The sequence below is a fragment of the Zingiber officinale genome, chromosome 7B, assembly GCF_018446385.1.
Source record: "Zingiber officinale cultivar Zhangliang chromosome 7B, Zo_v1.1, whole genome shotgun sequence".
NCBI lineage: Eukaryota > Viridiplantae > Streptophyta > Magnoliopsida > Zingiberales > Zingiberaceae > Zingiber > Zingiber officinale.
This window is the reverse complement of record NC_055999.1, coordinates 71,743,129-71,766,702: the sequence shown is the minus strand read 5'-3', so window position 1 is coordinate 71,766,702 and position 23,574 is coordinate 71,743,129. Positions and strand designations below refer to the sequence as shown.

Below are 23,574 nucleotides of genomic sequence, written 5' to 3'. Positions count from 1 at the left end.
AAAAAGGACCGAAAGTGCCTCCAATGAATTGAAGGCGCATCAGATGAACAATAATCAAGGTGCCTCCAATGAACAATAGTCGTTAGACTATCGTTGTGATGAGGATAACGTTTTATCCACTTGGAGGTGCCCTAGATAGATTTGGAGCCACCTTTAATACCACGTCAACAACGATAACTTTTTTTCAGAATGCTTTAAATAACACCCTATAGTTAGGAGTTCAATAACACACTATGTACTAAGTTTCTATATTCTTTTCTTGAACTTTGAATTGTTGTAAGGGGCTTCTCCGCCTCTGACTTAGTCGAAGGAGTTTTTCTTTGATGTTTTCATCTGCCTTAGATTAACAACCACCTAGGTTATACCAAGTAATTCTTTGCTTCTCTACTTTAATTTATGTTATTATTTTTTATTTAATTAAGTGTGTCATTGCTACATAGAAGCAAGAGAATTTCTAACTTAATTTGCAGATCATCTATTCAACCTCTCTAGCTGGTCCACTCAATCCAACACTAGGAACTCATTGGTGGTGTTAGTTAGTAAGTATCATTGTCCTAGGTCTTATAACGAGCTTGTGATAAATTTTACCAAGTTTTAAAAATTCATTACTCTTAATTTAAGCTATCAATTTTGAAGTGATTCGGAGTTTTCTAAATTTATCAGCCAATTTCAGACGAAACATGGACCTACATATAGGAAAATTTAAAAATTTCATTATTTTTGAACTAGAGGAATCCTAGAAATTCATTGGAAGTGTTGATTAATGAATATTATTGTCTTAGGTATTATAATTAGTTTATCATAAATTTTATCAAGTCTATATAATTTTACAAATTCATCATTTTTAATTTATACAATCAAATTCAAATATGAAAACATAGATAAATTAAGAAAGATTGTTGGAGTATATTGATTTTAGTTTAAAATGATTCAAAATTATTTAGGTCCGTAATTTTTTTTGACAAAACTAATTGATAAAAAAACTCTAAATAACTTTAAATCAAAATTAATATATTACTACAAATCTTTTTAATGTATTTATATCATCAAATTTGAATTAAATTAGAACAATAATTTTTTTAATAGGTAAAATAAAAAAGTTAAATGTGAAAAAAAGGGTGGTATAATAGAAACATGATATATGTATTTTGGTTTAAGAGAAATTTAGCAAAAAGGAAACAAACCCTACTGAACTTCGGCGTCTGGATCGCGAATCTCGTTGGCGGCGACAATTCCTTCTGCAACAGATCTTCCGCTTCGATCGCAATCCGATCGAAGAGAGGTTCTTCCTCTCCCCCCGTCCACTCCCAATCTCTCTCCATAGATTCTCTAAGTTGGAGGTCGTCTCCTTCTCTACTGTTTCATTCTCCAGTTTCTCATCGTCTGGCAATCCTTACCCTTATGCTCGCAGACTCGCCATCGTTCAACAACGCTGACTAGCCGACGATCTGTGGGTTACCCGTTCCTGCTGCGTGCTTGCTTGTTCCTCGTCGCAGGAGAGAGCCAGTGGTCTTCCCTTCATCACCGGTAGTTCACAGGTAACATTGCTTGTTCATTTCATAGTCAGTATATACTTCAATTCAGCTAGTAGCAGCTTTCATTTGGTAGTAGAACACACACCAGCTAAAGTAGCACAAATATAATAATACATATATCCTCGAAGAACTATTCAGTTATATGATTCAATGCTCATTGATCTAAAACCACAAGGAACCGAAATCATGAACTTATCCATTAGTTGAAATATTTTGTGTTGGTTCTGGTTCAGATTTAAGCCTGATGACCTGGGGTAGTTATCAGTAAATGGAACCAATTTCATATCGCGATGCGATGTTGGCATGCCTAATGTTTAACCCCTGTTGGTGGGTCAGATATTATAATCTTTACCTTATGACTAGTTTTACAATCTGTAGCTTCTCACGCTTCGTTCAAAGATAACGAGTAACATTAGTCACTGATGTAAATAGTATGTTCAACAATTGTATCATCTGAAATTCTATATGCTTAATCACATGGATTACTAAGTATCAATCAGTCCTTGATATTGTGCTAGATCAGACTCTTATCTTAAGAAATAAGTATCTTGTAACTAAACTACAAAAATGTTGTTTGGAGCTCTAACCCCTATTTCAATTTTTTCCCCTAATAATCCAATAATCAAATAAAATTTATCGTAGAATAATGAAAACCTTAGTATCATGATGACTCCAAGGTTAGGGAAGGGATTCAGTTCATGGAGGAGGAAAGTAAAGCTCTTTTTTTCCCCCTAAAGTTAACTGAGATTTTCTTCTTCACTGATGCAGGAGGATTCGAATATTTTTCATATTATTTTTAGTAATTTTCGAGTTTTTTAGTATCTAAGGTATTTTTGGTATTTATGTATTTTTGATAATTTCTATCTTTTATATTTAGATGTTGAGTCTGTTTAGGGATTTTAAGATTGTGAATCTGTTAAGAATTTTTCTTTTTTGTTAGTATTACTTTTTTTTTTACAAGCTAGGAATTGAGGTCTATAAGTTAGGATTTCTTTTTGTGTCTATATAAGCGTCTGTTTAGCTGTTTGAGGAATTATCTTAGGTTGTTAAATAAAGTTTCCTTTTTTAGAAAAAATTGAAGGACAACGGTTATCCCTTCTTACCTTCTTCTCAAATCCCCCTTTCTCGTCAGTCTATAGCATCACTATCTTGTTTGCCGTCAGTTAGTATTAGAGCAGGTTCCGATTGAGGAAGTCGAGCATCAGATCCAATGGAATAACGTCGTGGTCGTTGTTGGTGCAATCGTCCTCAAGTCAAGGTTGACCAGTTTGACTAAGCTTGAGTTAGCTCGAGCTTGAGTTTCGATGCCCTAACTGGAGGTTAGCCAATGCGAAATCCTAACGAGATTGACCTAGTTGTGAACTAGGTAGTAGAAGTCCTAGCGGGGCTAGGCAGTGAAGACCTAGTTGGAAATTAGACGGTGGTAGTTCTAATGGGGCTAGGCATGAAGACCTAGTTGGAATTTGGAAACTAGACAGTGTAAGTTCTAGTGGGGCTAGGTTGTGGATGGAAAGTCTTGGCGGGGCTAGGCGAGGGAAAAGTCCAAATGGGTCAAAGGTTGATCGAACACTTAGTTATCGAAAGTCCAACGGAAAGTTGACTAGGGAAATGTCCAAGTGGTTCACGGAAGACCAGACAGTTAACATGGGACAATAAGTCCAAACGGGTCATGGAGGACCGGGCATTTGACATGAGATGAACAGTCCAAGTGGGTTGACCAGACAGTTAATGAAAAAGCCCTGGCAATTCAAGGGTGATAGGATGCTAGGTAACGGGAAGTCCCAACGAGTAGGGTTGGGCAAAGGAACCCTAAACTCGAGTTCAGAGTTTAGGGTTAGGCAATCGGTTAGCTCAATTGATTAGCATAAGGTCATTTCCTAATCGATCGGGACCTGTTCGAATGGATTGGGACCTGCTCCAATCGATTGGGACTTGATTAGGTGCTTTTCGAAATCGATTAGGTCTTATCTTAATCGATTAGGACAATCGATTAATGGTATTTTCGGGTGAGAACAGAAAGGCTTAGAATTGATTGGAGCAATCGATTTTGGTTCACTAATCGATTAGGGTAACCGATTGAAATATGTTCGCGAGAGCACAATAGGTGTTGGAATTGATTGAGAGATTCTCGCGAAAACAAAAAGCTTCTGAATCGATTGGGCAATCAATTAGAAGCTGCCGAATCGATTGGTATGACTCACCAATCGATTTGTCAGATAAAAAGGGTCGTTCTGCAGGTTTTTAATGGTCAAGCTGACGTGGTAAGCCAATCGATTAGAAAGCGTCAAAGTAACTCTAGAAAAGGGGTTTTTACAAAGATTTGAAGAACACTTGTTTCAGCTAGTTGTCATCCATCAAGCGGCAGTCCAAAGTAAGAAAAGAGCAAGCAATGCAAGGTTACTCATTGTAAACCCTAAAGTCATTCTCGATTATATTTTGTATTTGCGTTCTTGTTTTCTTGTTGCATTCGTGTGCTTGAGCTTGTACGAGGCTTCTCTGTCTTTGTAAAGTTTTCATGGAGGGATTTCATAGTGAATGAGATCGTGAGAACCGGACTCTAGATTGGTCACCTCAAGGAGGTGAAATCGAGGTGTTAGCATTGCTTTAAGTTTTCCCCTGCAAATCAAGTTCAAAGAAGCAATTGAAGCTATTCACCCCTTTAGCTTTCTACATATCCTAATAGTTGTGATTGTGGTCGTGCCCGGTAAGTTTCGGTTGAGGAAGCCTCGCATCATGGTTGTAGCACTCAGGACGATATTGAGGATTTATAGTGACAAGTCATAGATTTTGTTGGGAATACAATCAAAGTTCCATATTAAAAATATATGGAAAAGATCATAGGTTTAAAACATAAAAGATATCTCTTGGTATGAGGCCTTTTGGGTAGAGCCCCAAAACTAAATTCATGAGGGCTTAGGCCAAAGTGGACAATATCATATAATTGTGGAGATACGTGAATTCTTTTGACCCTAACAAGTGGTATTAGAGCGAGGTTGCTCTTCACAAGACTAACTGTCAGAAGAAGCAAGAGTTAGAGGCATGGTCAAGATCAAATGCCGTGTGGGGTGACCTTGAACGAAATTGAGGGGAGATCCGGAGCAGGTCAAGAGTGATCAGATGCTTGCGAGGAGGTCCCGTGCAAGTCAAAAGTGACCGGATGCTTGCAAGGAGGCCCGAAGTAGGTCAAGAGTGACTGGATGCTTGCGGGAAGGCCTGAACCATGAGACTAATGGTGGTCCTTCGTTTAGGGGAGGATTGTTGGAAATATAATCAAAGTCCTACATTTGAAATATATGGATAAGTGATGTTGGGTAGGCCTGCGAGCTAACAAGAGAGGAGATTGGAGGAGAACTCAAGAAGAGAGAACGCCAAAAACAAGGAAAACTAGTCGAATTTACTAGAAAATGAAACTTTGTTAAATAAAAGAGGGATGAATTCTCATACAAATAGACAGGTGTTTATATAGACTCTAGACCTTAAGACACAGAAAGGAAAAAATCCCAATATATGAACCTCAATTCTAATCTTGTAAAGAAAGTTCCTGATTAGGTAAAAGTAAAATTGGTTGCCTTCAAACTCAGAGGTCTAACATCGGCATGGTGGAAGCACTTGCAACGCTCACGAAACCTACAAGGAAAGACCAAGATTAGAGATTGAGAGAAGATGAAGAAGAAGATGAAAGGTCACTTTATTTCCTTTGGTCACACTCAAACTTCGTTCTAGGGTCGGTTAAGTTTTTCCATGGAGGACGATAGTTTTGACGCCTGTGATGATTTGGACGGATTTGATGATGAGGGCGAAGAAATTCATGTGGCTGATCAAAGCCAAGAATGACTTGAAGGTGGATGAAGTTTATCAAATTTCTCATCTTGACATAGATCAAAATGAACATGAGATGGATGATAACGAACTCGATGAGGATGTCTTGGAAGAAGAGGATGATGGCAATGAAGAATCCCAATTTGAAAGTGGTGAGTTTATTGAAGCAAAAGCAGAGGGATATAAAGTTGAGATGGTTGTCGTTGGAGATGATTGTGCTCTTCCACCACCTTGTGGTATAGCTGGAGGAAGAGGATTAGCGGGAACAATTCTAGTTCATAAGGTTGCTAGAGCCGCTGCAGATGCTGGTCTACCCCTTGCTAATGTTACTGCAGAAGCAAGCATCCTTCTGAAATGGTGGGTACAATGGGAGTTGCACTATCAGTTTGTACACTTCCTAGCCAGGCCACATCAGATCGCCTAGGTCCAGGATTGATGGAACTTGGACTTGGAATTCATGGAGAACCAGGCGTTGGTATTGCTGATCTTAGCCAGTTGATGTAGTGGCCTCTCATGTTCTCAAGCAGATCTTGTCACCGGAAACTCAATATGTCCCAATCACCAAGGGCAGCAGAGTGGTTCTGATGATTAATGGACTTGGTGCCACACCTGTGATGATGGAGTTGATGATTGCTGAAGGAAAGGCTGGTCCCATGTAGGGCTGTAAACAAGCCGAGCCGAGCCGAACTTTGGGGTGTTCAAACTTGTTTGATAAGGTAACCAAGCCGAGCCGAACCGAGCTTAAAATGAACCAAGCTTTTGAAATGAGTGTTCAAGCTTGGCTTGGTTTATTTTTTATGAGCTTGAGCTTGTTTGAAGCTTGACTTGAGCTTGGTTCGTTTAGATGTTATCAAACTCTCAATTCAAGCTTGGTTTGAGGTTGGTTCAAGGTTCGAGCTTGGTTCGTTTAGATGTTATCAAGCTCTCAATTCAAGCTTGTTTGATTGTTTGAAATTTTTAGTTATTTGATTGGTTATTGAGCTTGATAATTTAAATTTATTTATTTATTTTATTTTTTATTTAGCATATTGAAAAGAGTTTTATTAATGAATATGGTTCATGAACATTGTTCATGAACGTTGTTCACGAACATTGTTCACGAACGTTGTTCACGAACATTGTTCACGAGCGTTAACGAACTGAACACATATGTATTCAAGTTTGCTTATTTAGCTTAACGAGATGTTCAAGCTTGTTTGTTTAATTAATCTTATGTATATTGAACGAACATAAACAAGCTCTTACCAAGCCGAACACCAAGCTTACTCACGAGCGCTTGGTTCATTTACAGTCCTATTCCCATGTTGGCCTGTTGGTGTGGAAGTTGTAGGTGATCGACCGCCTGCCAAAATTCCTGTTCCAATACCAGCATCAAATGTGAGTAGCAAAAAAAAGTCGATAGTGAGTGAACCAAGAAAGCTTAATGAACTAGGCTGCATATCACAAGTTGTTATTGAGGCAGCTGCACAAGGGGCTGCCATATGTGGTGATGTTTTTACCTCCCCACCAGTCGATTCTATTTTGGCCGCTATTCGAGCTGTAACAGGCCCCAAGGGTTGCCGTCTGATAGTTTCAAATTAGATTGGTGATCGACTGAATTTTGGATTGGCCTCCGAGCAGGCACAGTTGGAGATTCTGCCGAGGCAAAACTGGTTCACAGAGAAAGAGATCAAACCGTTGACTTGGACTGGAAGTGACTGAAGTTATTGCACACCGTTATGGAGATTCAACTGATTTTGATGAGGAGGTGAAAGTCCAACAGTTAGTAGATTTTGTCGATTTAGTGTTAGATGATCTTTCTCCTGGGTACCACCTGATACTACTCTGAACTTGAGAACGAGTTCTAATGTTGGAAGATCTGAATATCTTTCATATTATTTTAGTAATTTTTGTGTTTTTTTAATATTTAAGGTATTTTTAGTAATTTTTATTTTTTGTATTTTTGAATGTCGAGTCCGTTTAGGGATATTTAAGATTGATTTTTCTTTTCTTTTCTTTTAGGATTATTTTTTTTCTTTGCAGGTTAGAAATTAGGGTCTATAAGTTGGGATTTTTTTTTATTTCTGTGTTAAGGTTTGGCGTCTATATCAGTATATGTTTAGTTTGAGGAATTATTCTTGATTATTAAATAAAATTTTATTTTTTCGGAAAAATCTAGAGGATACTCCTTTTTTGTTAGCTCGCGAGATAATCACTATCCTGTCCGACGTCATCTATCCATTTTTTTTCATTTGCTGCCGCTTCTTTTCCTTGGTTTTTTTCTTTTTACTGCACAATGCTCACCAAATCCCACAGGCCACAGTCCACTTTTCTTCTCCTCTTTTCTCTCCTCTTTTCTCTCTTTTATCTCTTTTCTCTTCTTACCCTTCTTTGTGTTCACTGCGAGTTCTCCTTAACTGCAACCTACTACTTCATCTACAAGTTCCCTACAGCTCTCAAACAATGATCGCACGACAAAAACATAATGAAACAACACTTGAATGATTTGCACTGTGTTCTTGCACCTTGAATTTCTTAGCATATTGAGTGTTTTTTTAATAATTGTCTTATGGTTACAGTAGAACTTCCAATCTAAGACTTATGTACTTTGCAATACATATTTGCATTTTACATTTTATTTCATTATAATCTAAATTGCTCTAGGAAAGTTTGGCTTTCAGAAAAAAACGGAGAAGAAATGGATCACTTCAAGGGCCCTAACGATGTTCGTAAATTTTGTTGGGGCGAAAAAAGAGGAATTGGGGGTGCTAAGAGAAATATTCAATTTTATGGGTCATTTATGATCGATGGTGACACTTACTCATTGTATGACTCGGTATACCTCTTAAAGGAGGATGAGTGTGAACCTTATATTGGAAAAATAGTTAAGATATGGGAACAACCAGACCACAAGAAGAAAGTGAAGATTTTATGGTTTTTCCGCCCAAATGAACTCGAGAACTATTTGATAGATACTCCGCTAGAGAAGGAAATATTTTTAGCCACCGGAGAAGGTGTCGGTCTTTTCAACATTAACCCATTGGAAGCCATTGTCGGCAAGTGTTGTGTGATTTGCACTTCGAAAGATGAGAGGAATGCACAACCATCAGATGAAGACTTGAAAATGGCTGACTATATATTCTACCGCACTTTTGATGTTCAAACCTGCACGATATCTGAAAAGATTGACGATAAGATAGTTGGTGTAGAAGCAAAGTTTCTTCTAAATCGGAAAGGTCAGTAGCCGATCTCCAAATTTGAGCTGAAAGGTTACACTGCTAACAAACAATCCAAGGACAATGCCGTTCACGCAAAGTGCATATTCAAAATTAGCAACTACTTTTGTGACGACAGGGGAGATTCTGTTGGTGGCAATGTTCACAATTCAGATTATGCGAAAAGTATATCTAATTCTGGCCCTGTCAGTGTTAGATCTCCCAAAAAGTTGAGGACTTTTGTGGAAGCCTTTGATAATACTTGTTCTAAGCAAGCATCAAGCCAGAGTCTAATGGTTTTTGTTCTTCGAATCAGCTGTGCCAAGAATATTCTAAGCCGAGGAATATGTTCGAGTGGAAAGTGCCTTAATGCATCCTTAGAAGGCGTAACTTGAGATCGATATAACAAAGCTACAAACGGAGTGCAATGAGGATGGCCCTGCTCATTTGCAATAAGAATCATCTGAGAAGGGGAACTTGGTGGACAGCAAAACCAAAACCTTTCGATATATTGGTCAAAAAGTCGCCTCTTCGTTTAGCATCATTCAAAAATTTGAACCCTGGAAGTTCTAAAGGTTGCTAAAAGATCAGTGCATATGCATTATTACTCTCTAAATTTTTATTTAAAATAGCAGTTCTATATATTGAATCTAGTGTATTCTCATTGTTTTTTGATAAATTATGCTTGATTATCTGTAGTGAAACGATTAAAATTAATAGGTCATGAATTCCATTTAGAGGTGAGCAATCCGTTCAAAATAGAACGGAATGATTAAATTTGATTAAATCGATTTTTTAGATGAACAGAACGGATTAGATTTTACTATAAAATTGATTAATTTTATTATTTATTGAGAAATATATTTGTTAATTGATTATAATATATCTACAATTTAAGTATATCAGTTAATTGATTATAACTAGTCATTACACATACGCGTGGCATGTGCAACGGACTCTCCCTCCTATTTTTTATATTATATATTAAATTGATAAGATTATACTTGATCTTAACTAAAGGATCGAAAAAAGTATATTTTTAACACGTTGTCTAAGGTATTTATAGAAACTTTTGTGTTTATGTTATTGTTAATTTTAAAATATAGACTAAAGAGAATTATGATAGTATATATTTTTTATTAGGGGGTGGTAATTCGGGTTGATGGGTTCAGGTTGGCCGATTGACAGGTTGGACTATCAAACTCTGAGCATGACCTGGTTAATATTTGGGGTCAAATTGTTCAACTCAGATCTGACTCGCTTATTTGTATTTGATTCGAATTTGATCTGAAATGACCCATAACCTGAATCCAATCCGAACCCGACCCGACTTGGAATGATCCATTTATAAAAGCATGTTCATCTTTGTTGGATCGTTTAAGACGCTAGTGAGTTAAAATGAATTATGCAACGAAATAAAGAAAATAATGACAATACTAACAAAGCTAAGTTTTACTTGATTCGGAGCCTATGATGACTCCTACTCCAAGGTCCACGATCGTCGATCGCTTTCATTGATCAATCACTATCAGTTCGAATAATATGTTACAAGTATTGAGTATAATAACTGAAATAATTATTACCGACAAACAGAAAGGAATTTGAAATCTTTCATTCTTCGAACTTCGAAGCAACCTTTCGGTGTCGTCGGACACCGGAGACTTTTCAAAGCAGCATGTAAGAATGAAACTTGTAATAGTTGATGTTTTGAAGTTGCAGGTCGAAAGCTTTATATAGGTCCATTCCGAGTGCTTGGAACCCCTCCGGGTGTCTGGACCATGTTGATATGGCGAGCTCTCGTTGAAACTTCATCCGCGAAGTTTTATCCGCTTCAGGCGCCCTGACCCCCTCCGGGCGTCTGGACCAATAATCTTAACCTGAACTCAATCCAAACATGACCTGAAAAGCTCCGTTTTATAAAATGTTTATTTTAACCTGAACTTAACCAGAATCTAACCCGAACCTGACCCAAAAATATTTATAAAAGAATTTATGGGTTATAATCGGGTCATTTCAAGTTGATCCAAACCTAACCCATTTATTAATCATGTCAATCAGGTTGACTCGTACCCGACCTGAACCCAATAAGACCTGACTCTAATTTGATTTTTTTTCATGTTCGATTCGGATTGTGTTTTTGTGTCGGGTCAAAAATTGTCATCCCTATTTTTTATATAAAAATAAACAGAGAAAATTACTTATAAGTCTTAAAATTATTTCCAATGTGATCCTGTCTGAAACTGGAAGAGATTGCACGCTAGGTAGGTGGCAACATTGTTGACCAGAAGAAAACTTTACACAGGAGAAAAAGATGATGAGCAAGAGTAGGAAAAGGGCTTCGAGTGTTTTCCTCCTCTCTGCGCATACTCAAACGAACCAATAGAATGTTAGGACAAAAATCAGGGAATGGGTCCCTATTATAGGCTCTCCAATATTCAAGTCAGTAGATGATCGAGCAAAAAGTGGAGAAAGATTATGATAAAATTGAGTGATCATAATAGAGAGAAATTTTGTGTTTTGATAAGTAGAGCGTATAAAAACATACCTCTAGTGGAGAGAATCCATCTTTTATATCACCTCTGATAATCTCACAATGATGAGGTGACAAGGAATATTCAGTGCCAGAAGATGTCGGATAATAAAAGGTGTACAGTCTTGCATTTGTACAGTTATCCACCGATTAATCTTCTGTTATATGTATATGAATAGTCTTATGTAACTTCTGCAATAATGATAGAAGTTATATAATCACTTTCATAAGAAGGTTACATTGAATGTATATGTTGTAATCGAAAAATATTCCCTAACAAATGATTATTACTCCCTGACAAGTTGTTGTGATTCTCTGGTAATGTTGTCCCCTGAAATTATCTCGACTAAAATCTTTAGCCAACCGGATGTATTTTATATTGGCAGATATATATATGAGCAGCCAGATACCAAGTCCTGTAAGGTCGTTCGGCCATTGAGACGTTCGGCTATATATGATGTGGTGCTTGGGATCTGACATTGAAGTAATAAGGGGCCAAGTCCCCTAGGTCCGGTCGGCTCTATGACCTGTTAGGATCTCTTCGTACGGCTAGAGAGGGGGGGTGTGAATAGCCGACCCCAATTGCTCGCGTTTCTTTCTACAAACTAGGGTTAGCGCAGCGGAAACTAAATGCAGAAAGAAAACAGGAGAAGAAATCAAACCTCTACGCAAGGATGTAACGAGGTTCGGAGATGAAACTCCTACTCCTCGGCGTGTCCGTAAGGTGGACGAAGCCTATCAATCCGTTGGTGGATGAGTCCCCGGAAAACCGGCTAAATCAAACTCCTTGTGGGTGGAGAAACCTCGCCACAATCACTTGCAACAGCAAGCTAAGAGTACAAGAGAATAGCAAGAACAAAATACAATAGGAATGTAAACACAGTAGCTTGCCTTCTCGTCGACTGGGGTCCCGGATGAAGTAGCAACTTCACGGACAGAAGCAACAAGCAACTCAGCAGCAGCTGATCCAGTCGTGGAATGAAGCTCACGCGAAGCTTCGACAAGGAGGAGCTCAACAAAGCTCAAGCACAACAGCACTTCGCAACAGGAAGGAAGAAGAAGAAGTGGTCGTGCAGCAGCAGCCCTCGACCCCTTTATACCTGCGAAGAAGACAGCGAAGAAACTAGCCGTTGCAACGCAGCAGACCGATCAGCCTAGGCGCATAAAGCTTCTGTTTGTCACCTGATCGGTCCCCAGACCGATCAGGTGTCACGATCGAAGCCCTGATCGGTCTTGCCGACCGATCAGGCCATGGGTGGATCGGTCAGCAGACCGATCCACGACTTTCTTCTCGCGAGGTTGCGTTGCCTCCTGATCGGTCTCCAGACCGATCAGATTACAATCAGTGAGCCACTGATCTGATTCTGATCGGTCACCAGACCGATCAGGGCAAACGCAGTATCACTGGATCGGTCACCAGACCGATCCAAACTTCTCAGCCCTAGACCTAAGGCTTCCACACCAACATTCGGTCAACCTTGACCTGTTGGTACATCATTCCTAGCATCCGGTCACTCCCTTGACCTGCTAGCACTTCCCGCTAATTGTCCGGTCAATCCTTTTGACCCACTTAGACTTCTCCACACCAGATGTCCGATCACCCTTGATCCATCTGGATTTTTCCCTTGCCCGGCTTCACTCACCAGGACTTTCCACACTGCCTAACATCCCAGTTAGGACTTTCTCACTCACTGGACTTTCACCTGCTTCACTCACCAGGACTTTCCAACTGCCTAACATCCCAGTTAGGACTTTTCCACTGCCTGGCTTCACTCACCAGGACTTTCCACACTGCCTAACATCCCAGTTAGGACTTTCCCACTGCCTGGCTTCACTCACCAGGACTTTCCACCTGCCTAACATCCCAGTTAGGACTTTCCCTCGTGCCAAGCTCCCTGCTTGGACTTCTCCGTGCCAAGTCTCCATACTTGGACTTTTCCAGTGCCAAGTCTCCATACTTAGACTTTTCCCATGCCAAGTCTCCATACTTGGACTTTTCGCGTGCCAAGCTCCCTGCTTGGACTTTTCCAGTGCCAAGTCTCCACACTTGGACTTTTCCGTTGCCAAGTCTCCATACTTGGACTCTTTCCCGAATCAGGTCAACCAGGTCAACCTTGACCTACGGTTGCACCAATAATCTCCCAAACATCTATTCTTGTCCCATATCAAGAATACAACTCTTCCACGAGTGTCAAACATCAAAATACAACTCAACTAGGTCAACCTTGACCTAAGGTTGCACCAACAATCTTCCTAAGTCAAACATCAAAATACAACTCGAGTCAGGTCAACTCGAGTCAGGTCAACCAGGTCAACCTTGACCTAAGGTTGCACCAACAATCTCCCCCTTTTTGATGTTTGACAAAACCCATAATCAAGTTAGGTTAACCCGATAACCTAACTTAGGTTTTCCAACCATCTTCCAATGTCCAATGTTCTTTCCTTGAACATTCTCTAGACATTCTCCCCTTAGGTTAACCCGATAACCTAACTTGGGTTCTCCAATAATTCTCCCCCTTTTTGACACACATCAAAAAGAATTCCAATGTTCTTCCTCAAATATTCCTTGGCTTTCTTCCCCTAGCTTAGGTTAACCCGATAACCTAACTTGGGTTCTCCAATAATTCTCCAATGAACACTCTCCCATTTTTGACACACATCAAAAAGAAAAAGAAGGGTATCAAGGTCAAGAGTTTCTTCCTAATGAAAGTCCCGTACTTTTCATTGAAACTCTTAATTTCCCCCTTGATACTAAACTCAACAATCAACTTAGTGATAATCCCATATCACTAATCCTCAAAAGTCTTAAGGAGTAAAAACTCCCCCTAACAGTCAACTCCCCCTTGACAATTAGGTAAAACTCCCCCTAAAGGTTAACTCCCCCTTGACCATTGCACCAACAATGTCTTTGTGAGTTCCAAACCTTTAGAAATCCACAAAACCCAACTTCCAGCTGAAATTTCAGACCAACAGCTAAAAATCAGAAACTGGCACGCTCTGATCGGTCCCCAGACCGATCAGAAACCCCATGGATCGGTCCCCAGACCGATCAGGCCTTCACCAGATCGCACCAAGCTCTCTGGTTCTTACTGGATCGGTCTGCAGACCGATCCATGCTTCACTGGATCGGTCCACAGACCGATCAGGACTTACCTGGATCCAGACTCTGATAGGCAGATTTCTGAAATTTCCTTCCCGAAATTCAGAAACTCCTAGAAAATTCCAGAAAATTCGAAAAATTGTGAAATTTTGAGGATACATTCCTCATAACATATACTATCATGGAAAAATAGTTTTCTATGAAAATAACTTCCATTTTTCAATCTTGATACAAAGTTCAAAAACTTTGAAATAGTTCAAGTTTAACTCAACTTTGTATCACAATGTTCAATGATGAATGCTATCACTAGGAAAACTTCATCAAGGTTTTTCAAATCAATTTTAAAATGCTTTTAAAACCATTTGAATTTAGGACCATAATCTTAGGGCTAGATGTACATGACTTGTACACAAGCTTTCCCTATGATCCTTAATTTCTTGAATTAGGGTCATCTAGGTACAAGGACAATGCACCTTGATCCTAACTCATGATCCTAATATCTCACACACATCTAAGGTGTATCAAACCACATTCAAGTCAATTTGATGTGAGATATGAGTTAAGGTCAACTTAGGCTAAGTTCTCATGCATTTTCTAAACACCAATTTGATCTCAATATCAAATTATATGTTTGTCCTCAAATCAATTTCATTGATTATAATGCAAGAGATGATGACATGGCATATAATGATATCATAAGTAAAAACATATGCCAATGTCATGATGTCATGGCATAAAGTTTGAAAACTTAAATAAAGCATGACATATAAACTAGCCTAAGCATTATCATGACATTTCAAATGATAATAAAATAAATATGATGTCATGGCATGGCATATGGCAACCAATCATGGCAAGTTAGCACAAATAAAATACCTAAATTCCCTATCTAAGTATCCTTAGCCTTAGCTAACTTAAAATCTAACCCTAGATTGCCCATATATCCCTAAGAGAAAACCAAAATCCCAATTATGGTATTTCTCTAGGTTTTCTTAAATTGTGCCAAATAAGATTAAAATCGATATTTTTCAAATATGGCACAATTTACTCTTCAAGCAGTAAATAATGATTCTTTTTCATTTTCAAATGTTATCAAAACCTTGAAAATGCTCCTTGAGTGTCAATTTCCTTGAAGTTGGGTTAACTACCCTTCTAATTGGAATTGACACTCTCTAACCCATCTATGGGATAGAGAAGATGCTCCTAGGAACCCAATATCTATGTGAGCTCATTGGGTTCACTAAATATTCACTAGGGATGACTTCCCTAGCAACCCTCCTAATGACCATCCTAGGCTTTGAAGCCTTGGTCATTTGGGACTCATCAAGATCAACTCTAGGGGTGACTCCCCTTGTGACCTTAGTGGTCTTCCTAGCCCTAGGTTTTGTTCCATAATCGAATGGAACATCATGATAGGTGAGCTTGACCACTTGGGACTTAGGTTTGTGACCCATACCTTTCTTGTCCTTGGACATTGATTTTTGACCCTTAAACCCTAGGGATGACTTCTCCATGTTCTTAAGAGTCTTTTCCAAAGTATCAAGTCTTGACTTCAAGACTTGATTCTCCTTCTCTAATACCTCAATTTTTGATTTATCACTCTTCCTTGAGGTATTCTTAGGCATATGTCTAGTTGATTTAGGATTCCTACCTAGGTTATCCTTAGCCTTAGATGGGTTGATCCTAGGGTTAGCCTTTCTAGAATTATCCTTATCTAGACTCACATGTTTAGCTCCTAAGCACATGTATTGATTCCTAAGGTTATCATGCTTGTTATTATCGACAAGTGCAATAAAATTCCTAGCATGCATTTTATTAGAATTGCAAAAATGAACCTTAGAGGTTACCTTAGGGTTTGCCTTAGCTCCCCCTATCGATGTGCCCGGTCTCTTGCCCTTGTGAGGTTGCCTCCCCTTTGGACAATGGCTCCTATAGTGTCCCCTTTGCTTGCATTGGAAGCACACGATGTGCTCCTTGCCCTTGCGTTTCGGGACTCCGGCTTCCTTGACCTTTGGCGCCGGTGGAGTCTTTCTTACCCTCTTCGGACACTTACTCTTGTAATGTCCATGTTCCCTACACTCAAAGCACATAATGTGTAATTTAATTGAACTTAAATTGCTTGAGTTACCTAGGGTTGAGGGTGGATGCGAGCTCTCTTCTTCATCCCTTTCGGAGGTAGAAGCTTCTTCTTCTTGCTCCGAACTTGAAGAAGAACTCTCCTCCTCTTCGTCCTTAGATGTTGAGTAACCCTCAACTTCTAATTCCTCTCCTCCATGATGTGAGCTACTTGATGACTCACTTGTCTCCTCTTCATGATTTGAAGTGGAGCTCTCCTCATGGTACTTGGCCAAATTATCTCATAATTCCTTGGCATTGTTGTAACCTATCTTACACAAGATGTTAGTAGGCAATGAAAATTCAATTATTCTCGTTACCTCTTCGTTGATTTCAGATTTGTGAATTTGTTCTCTGGTCCACTCCTTCTTCTCAAGAGGTTTTCCTTCCTTATCCATCGGAGGAGTAAAACCTTCTTGTACACAAAACCAATTCATTATGTTAGTCATAAGAAAGTACTTCATCCTTACCTTCCAATACGCGAAGTCACCGCATTCGTAGAAGGGTGGAATGGTGACATCTTCTCCGAGTAGATCCATCCTCTAGCTCGTGCTCCCCGGGTGTTAATCCGATGAAGAGCAAACCTTTGCTCTGATACCACTTGTTAGGATCTCTTCGTACGGCTAGAGAGGGGGGGTGTGAATAGCCGACCCCAATTGCTCGCGTTTCTTTCTACAAACTAGGGTTAGCGCAGCGGAAACTAAATGCAGAAAGAAAACAGGAGAAGAAATCAAACCTCTACGCAAGGATGTAACGAGGTTCAGAGATGAAACTCCTACTCCTCGGCGTGTCCGTAAGGTGGACGAAGCCTATCAATCCGTCGGTGGATGAGTCCCCGGAAAATCGGCTAAATCAAACTCCTTGTGGGTGGAGAAACCTCGCCACAATCACTTGCAACAGCAAGCTAAGAGTACAAGAGAATAGCAAGAACAAAATACAACAGGAATGTAAACACAGTAGCTTGCCTTCTCGTCGACTGGGGTCCCGGATGAAGTAGCAACTTCACGGACAGATGCAACAAGCAACTCAGCAGCAGCTGATCCAGTCGTGGAATGAAGCTCACGCGAAGCTTCGACAAGGAGGAGCTCAACAAAGCTCAAGCACAACAGCACTTCGCAACAGGAAGGAAGAAGAAGAAGTGGTCGTGCAGCAGCAGCCCTCGACCCCTTTATACCTGCGAAGAAGACAGCGAAGAAACTAGCCGTTGCGTCGCAACGGCTAGAACCCTGATCGGTCTGCAGACCGATCAGCCTAGGCGCATAAAGCTTCTGTTTGTCACCTGATCGGTCCCCAGACCGATCAGGTGTCGCGATCGAAGCCCTGATCGGTCTACAGACCGATCAGGCTTATGCCTGATCGGTCTTGCCGACCGATCAGGCCATGGGTGGATCGGTCAGCAGACCGATTCACGGCTTTCTTCTCGTGAGGTTGCGTTGCCTCCTGATCGGTCTCCAGACCGATCAGATTACAATCAGTGAGCCACTGATCTGATTCTGATCGGTTACCAGACTGATCAGGGCAAACGCAGTATCACTGGATCGGTCACCAGACCGATCCAAACTTCTCAGCCCTAGACCTAAGGCTTCCACACCAACATTCGGTCAACCTTGACCTGTTGGTACATCATTCCTAGCATCCGGTCACTCCCTTGACCTGCTAGCACTTCCCGCTAATTGTCCGGTCAATCCTTTTGACCCACTTAGACTTCTCCATACCAGATGTCCGATCACCCTTGATCCATTTGGATTTTTCCCTTGCCCGGCTTCACTCACCAGGACTTTCCACACTGCCTAACATCCCAGTTAGGACTTTCTCACTGCCTGGCTTCACTCACCAGGACTTTCCAACTGCCTAACATCCCAGTTAGGACTTTCCCATTGTCTAACATCCCAGTTAGGACTTTTCCACTGCCTGGCTTCACTCACCAGGACTTTCCACACTGCCTAACATCCCAGTTAGGACTTTCCTACTGCCTGGCTTCACTCACCAGGACTTTCCAACTGCCTAACATCCCAGTTAGGACTTTCCCTCGTGCCAAGCTCCCTGCTTGGACTTCTCCGTGCCAAGTCTCCATACTTGGACTTTTCCAGTACCAAGTCTCCATACTTGGACTTTTCCAGTGCCAAGTCTCCATACTTGGACTTTTCGCGTGCCAAGCTCCCTGCTTGGACTTTTCCAGTGCCAAGTCTCCATACTTGGACTTTTCCAGTGCCAAGTTCCCTGCTTGGACTTTTCCGTTGCCAAGTCTCCATACTTGGACTTTTTCCCGAATCAGGTCAACCAGGTCAACCTTGACCTACGGTTGCACCAATAATCTCCCAAACATCTATTCTTGTCCCATATCAAGAATACAACTCTTCCACGAGTGTCAAACATCAAAATACAACTCAACTAGGTCAACCTTGACCTAAGGTTGCACCAACAATCTTCCTAAGTCAAACATCAAAATACAACTCGAGTCAGGTCAACTCGAGTCAGGTCAACCAGGTCAACCTTGACCTAAGGTTGCACCAACATGACCGACCGAGCATATGCTGGGATATTTGCTTTTGAAGAAGGGGGATAAGTCTAGGGAGATCTGATCGGTACTATTATCCGATCGGATCTGTAATAAGAATTGCCTCACTTCTGTTCTTGTATTCATATAGGAAACAGAAATACTGAGCTGTATAAACCTGACCGACATTATGACTTGTTGACTATAAGGATGACTGGTATATGAAAAGACCCACAAGTTCTATCGGTTGTTGAATCGACCAGCTATATACTGAGAGCCATAATACAAGTGGGGAGTTGTTTCGTATGCCGACCGGATATATGCTTGGCCGGTGTAGTAGTCCGACCATCCTTAAACCCGATCAACTTACGGTTGATTGGATATATAATATGCATCAATATAGATGTGAAGCACTAGGTCTCTCAAGTCCGACCGACTCTTGATCCGGTCATTCCTCTTATTGAAGATCTTAGTGCTGGATGAGGTGCGAAGTCCTATTGAGAGTGATGCGTTAATTATCATCTCTCTTTGACTTTGACTGTCATATCATTTTAACTTTGATAATCACGTCATTTATGGATTGTCATGTAAAAAGAAAATGATATTAATATAATTTTATTTTAGGCTTCATTAAAATTAATTATTAAATGATTTGTTTATTTATTTTAAATAGTAAGATATATAATTAATTAAATTGAATTTTTGAATTATAATTGAATTAATTAAATGGTTTCGTACTTTCTTCCCTATTTGCCCCTGCGGTTAATTGAAAAGGCTGGCAGAATTGCAGCCGCAATCAATCACGTCGGCGTTATCTGTCGGTGGCGACGACGAGATGATCACCGTCTCGTATCAGCTTCACGTCGTCCACCAGCGCCCCGTCCTTGTTCGTTACTTTCACCTTGCCCTTTACGGCGAACTTCTTCGACGCCATCTCTTGTAGCTCCTGCATCGACTTCGGCAGCGCCACCAGCTTCTTCGCCGCGTCGCCCCTCTCTGGGAAGCTCACCGTCACCCGCGCTAAGTTCGCCTGCTGCCGCCGCCTTCCGCCACTGCCGCCCATTTTCCTTGGAGGGCTTTCTATGACCGGCGGCGTCCTGCTCTGCGCCTGCTGGACTACGAAATTGGCAGCCGACACGACCCCGATCAGCGAGTTCGAGTAGTTAGGCGACCGCGGCTGCTCGGCAGAAGCCACGACGGCTGCTCCACCCCCGGCGTTCAGTTTTGGAATGTAAGGTTCGCTGCTGAACCTCCGGAGTCCAGCCGGAGGAGGTGGTTTGGCTGCGCCGGGACCGCCGGCTCCCTTCGCGCCGTCTAACAGCGCCTTGATTTCCTCGTGGCCCTGTTGGTCGGCCAGCCCCCGCGGCGTCCACCCCTGAGCATCGGCCCTATCCATATCAGCCCCGTGCCGGACCAGGAACTCCACCACCGCAACATTCCCCTCGCAGACGGCACGGTGGAGCGCGGTGCCGCCGTCGTTCTCGGCCGCAGCCACAACATCTCCTCCCCACCGGAGCATATCCTCAAGCAGCTGCACGCTATTCTGCGCCGCGGCCGCACAGGCACAGCGGCCCATATCACCAGCCGAGAGCTCGCCGCCATTCTCCACCAGAATCTCCGCCACTCTCTCGTGCTTCCCCAGGATCGCCTCCCACAGCGGCACATTCCCCTCGCAATCTGCATCAATTCAGCCGCCATCAGATCGATCCTCCAACAAAATCAGAAGGAATCGATTCCCCACCTCTACTGTTCGGATCCGCACCATAATCCAGCAAGATCTTGACACAATGCTCGTTCCCCTTCGACGCCGCGATGTGCTATTTGCCACAACCAACCAAACACTAAGTCAATCTCCATCGATCGAACTTCGTATCGAACACATGAACATGTACGGTTCTAGATTCAGACCATGGCCGTGCGCCCTTCGTTGTCCGACTCATTCGGATCCAGACCTCGTCTCAGTAGCTGATGCAGCAAGATATCGTCGTCTCTGACGACGGCGAAAGAGAGGGTGAGCGGCAGGTCCACTCTGCCTCTGGTCAGCATGCTCTCTATTTCCCTCAGCAGCGCTTGCATCCATGGATCATCCCCTTGCCTCTTGAAATACTGAAGCAGGTTGTTGGCGATCACGGTCCCGTCCCCGACGTTCGCCTGAACGATGTTGAGGAAGGCGGTGCGGTTCAGGCGAAGGAGCTGGCACAGCGATCTCGTCCGAACCGTGAACAGCTGAGGACGGTAGCAGAGAACTCCGAGCTCGCCGACTAGATCACCTTTCTTAACCACCCTAACAATCTGTGTGTACATATGCCAGTGTGTCAACCCAATGCATAGCATCAACAATGAATCACACAACTTGCCTCCTCTGATCCACCTCGGCTATCGATCAGCTCCGCGGTGCCGGTCGCGAGGATATAGAAATCGGTCGGCGCTTCGTTCTGCAAGATCACATCTTCTCGGGGAGGATAGTACTCGCCTTTCATCTCGGAGACCTTAGGATCGATATATAATCAGTTGCAATCAATGCCCACGATACGTATGCTTATAGCATTTACCAGTTGAAATAGCATGTCAGGAGAAACCCCTTGAAACAAGTAGACATTTTGGACGAGGGGGAAGAACAAGAAGTGCGAAATGCTCGATCTGATGGCTTTCGGAAGAGCATCCATCGTCTCCTGCTGCTGCAGCCCTTCGGAGTCGGTCCTAAACTTCAAGCTGAGATGAGAGATCATCTGCTCCTGCAGCCTCTCTGGAATCTGATTTCTTCGAGCAAAACTCGATGCCGCTTGAATCGTATCCCTCTGTGCGCACAACCGAATCGGTTTAACTAAAGTTTGAAAGGTGTACAAGTAGAATTCACTCACATATTTTCGGGTTCTGGTCGTGCCGTGAACGACCAAATTGGTCATGTTTCCGATCAAGTAGGCGTCCAAGCCCATGCTGAAGAGCATGAAGAAAAAGTCGAAGAACTTCTCCCAGGTGTTGACGGGGTGCAAGTCGCCGTAGCCAACGGTCGCCACGGTGGTGATAGACCAGTACATCGATGTCACATAATTGACCCACAAGCTCTGTTCGTGGAAATCTGCGGTCGTGATACCGATCCAGGTGTTTTTCGGATCGGGGTACTTTGCCGCAAGTAGAAAGAAGAAGCAACCACCGCAGTGCACGGCGAAGATTGTAACCTATGAAAGTGTGACGAGGAGTTTGCCTGAAGCAATAGGGAATGTAGAATTGGTAATTTTCGCTTACGCTGACGAGCTTTGCGCATCGAATCCAAAAGTAACTCAAGCTTTTATCCTTTTCCCATCTGATGATAGATCATAAAGGCCGATTCCGATGAGTCTAGAGTTGTTTTTTTTTTACAGAAGGACCGAAATGTTTGAATTGTACCGAGCAAACATGGCACTGACTCGCCGGAGGCGCCAGAGGCGGAACATGTTGAAGATGCCGTAAGACTGGAGATTGGGAGGCAGCAATTTGAGCATGAACTCAGAAGGGATGGTGGAGACAATGTCGAGGATGAACCAGCTGGTCAGGTACCTCTTTGCGATTGGCTTTGGGTCGTCGACTAGAAGATAGGTGGCTTCGTCGAGATAGGCCACGAAGAAGGTCAAGACGATGTCGATGAAGAAGAAAGCGTTGACGATGTTGTCGGCTAGCCGGAAGGGGCCGTTGTTCTCCTGGAGGAAGCCGAACTCGAAGGGGGAAACCCACGCCGTGTAGAGCACCAGCATAAACAAGATGCTCTCCCAAGTCCTGCGCGCGCAAATCAGTTATTTCAAACTGAAAAAAAAAATTATTTCACTTTGCCTCTGAAATTTTAAGTATTCTCAATTTAACCTTCAGAAAGTAGCGGTCAAGCCTGAATCATTTTCTGGTATTTTTCAAATCAACCCAGATAAGTTTAGAATTTTCAGATAAATCCATCTAATTGAAAAAAAAAAAATAGATATGAGGATTAGTGTACCTATATTTTTTATCATAGGGAGAGACGATAAATTTATGAAGCTTGACTCGATGAGTGTTTCGACCGCCAAGGGAAGGAAGGATGTCATTGAAGATACTGTATTGACTAGCATATTTCGTCATCTCCTTGTCGGTTGGCTCCTCGTCGAATATGATCGGCATGTTGAACTTTTCATCCGCCTTCCCTCGCATCTCCATCCTTGCCTTAATCCCTCTTGTTTTAATATTTTTCTTAGTTTATCTTAATTAACTTGTTTGTTTTTTCCATCTCTAACGAGCTCCGTTTAGTGAATTTGGAACGGAGGACCGCAATATTTTCATAGGCAAAGCTATCTTTGGATAGAAATGCCTCGGGCTTTATAATATATATATATATATATATATATATATATAAAAGTCCTTTTTAGATATTTGTATTGAGACGCAAAAGATCAAAATTGATACTCCTTTTGTTTATAAAATTTCTTTACATAGGAGACGGAGCTTTAAGATAAACGAAGATAAAATATATTTAGTTAAAGAATTTTAACCTATTTATTAGTCTTGCTTTTATTTATTTTTATCCATCATAGAAATAAAATAAAATAATTTAATCTCTACCCATTAAAACTTAACATATAGAATACGAAAAACCCTTATAATTTAGTAAATTGATATACATTACTCACTTTATTTAATAATTTTCTTAGAAATTTTTTCATTGGAAATAGAAGAAGCTAAAAGAGAGCCTTTAACCAGACTAAAGTTGCTGTAGCTCGTCTCATAAAAATAGACTTTGCAATAAAATTGCATATAATAAATTTAATATGATCTAATCTTTT

General features: G+C 41.5%; 1 protein-coding gene and 1 long non-coding RNA gene across 3 annotated transcripts; one reads left to right on the top strand and one right to left on the bottom strand.

Annotated features, from left to right (window-relative positions):
• The first annotated feature begins 1,155 nt into the window (after positions 1 to 1,155).
• On the top strand, positions 1,156 to 9,206 carry LOC122005988. Of its 2 annotated transcripts, none has more exons than XR_006118593.1 (3): positions 1,156 to 1,282; positions 1,412 to 1,538; positions 8,015 to 9,206. It is a non-coding gene; the product is annotated as an uncharacterized LOC122005988 (long non-coding RNA). The 2 variants fall into 2 exon arrangements; XR_006118592.1 differs by having other exon boundaries at positions 1,174 to 1,340.
• A 10,395-nt stretch (positions 9,207 to 19,601) lies between these two features.
• Positions 19,602 to 22,951, bottom strand: LOC122004427 (potassium channel AKT1-like). Its single transcript, XM_042559317.1, has 9 exons — positions 22,755 to 22,951; positions 22,178 to 22,543; positions 22,037 to 22,094; positions 21,652 to 21,969; positions 21,343 to 21,588; positions 21,148 to 21,279; positions 20,699 to 21,082; positions 20,532 to 20,607; positions 19,602 to 20,467 (listed from the first exon to the last, which is right to left on the bottom strand). The coding sequence occupies exons 1-9, from the start codon at positions 22,949 to 22,951 to the stop codon at positions 19,602 to 19,604; spliced, it is 2,643 nt and encodes an 880-aa protein (XP_042415251.1).
• Between the last annotated feature and the right edge of the window lie 623 nt (positions 22,952 to 23,574).

Excerpts from the sequence above, each read along its gene's own strand:
- LOC122004427 (XM_042559317.1), bottom strand. The coding sequence starts at position 22,951 with ATGGAGATGCGAGGGAAGGCGGATGAAAAGTTCAACATGCCGATCATA. Across the intron at positions 22,544-22,754 it reads CCCTATGATAAAAAATATAG|GACTTGGGAGAGCATCTTGT; the intron begins GTACACTAATCC and ends TTGCGCGCGCAG. Across the intron at positions 20,608-20,698 it reads ACGAAGGGCGCACGGCCATG|CACATCGCGGCGTCGAAGGG; the intron begins GTCTGAATCTAG and ends TGTGGCAAATAG.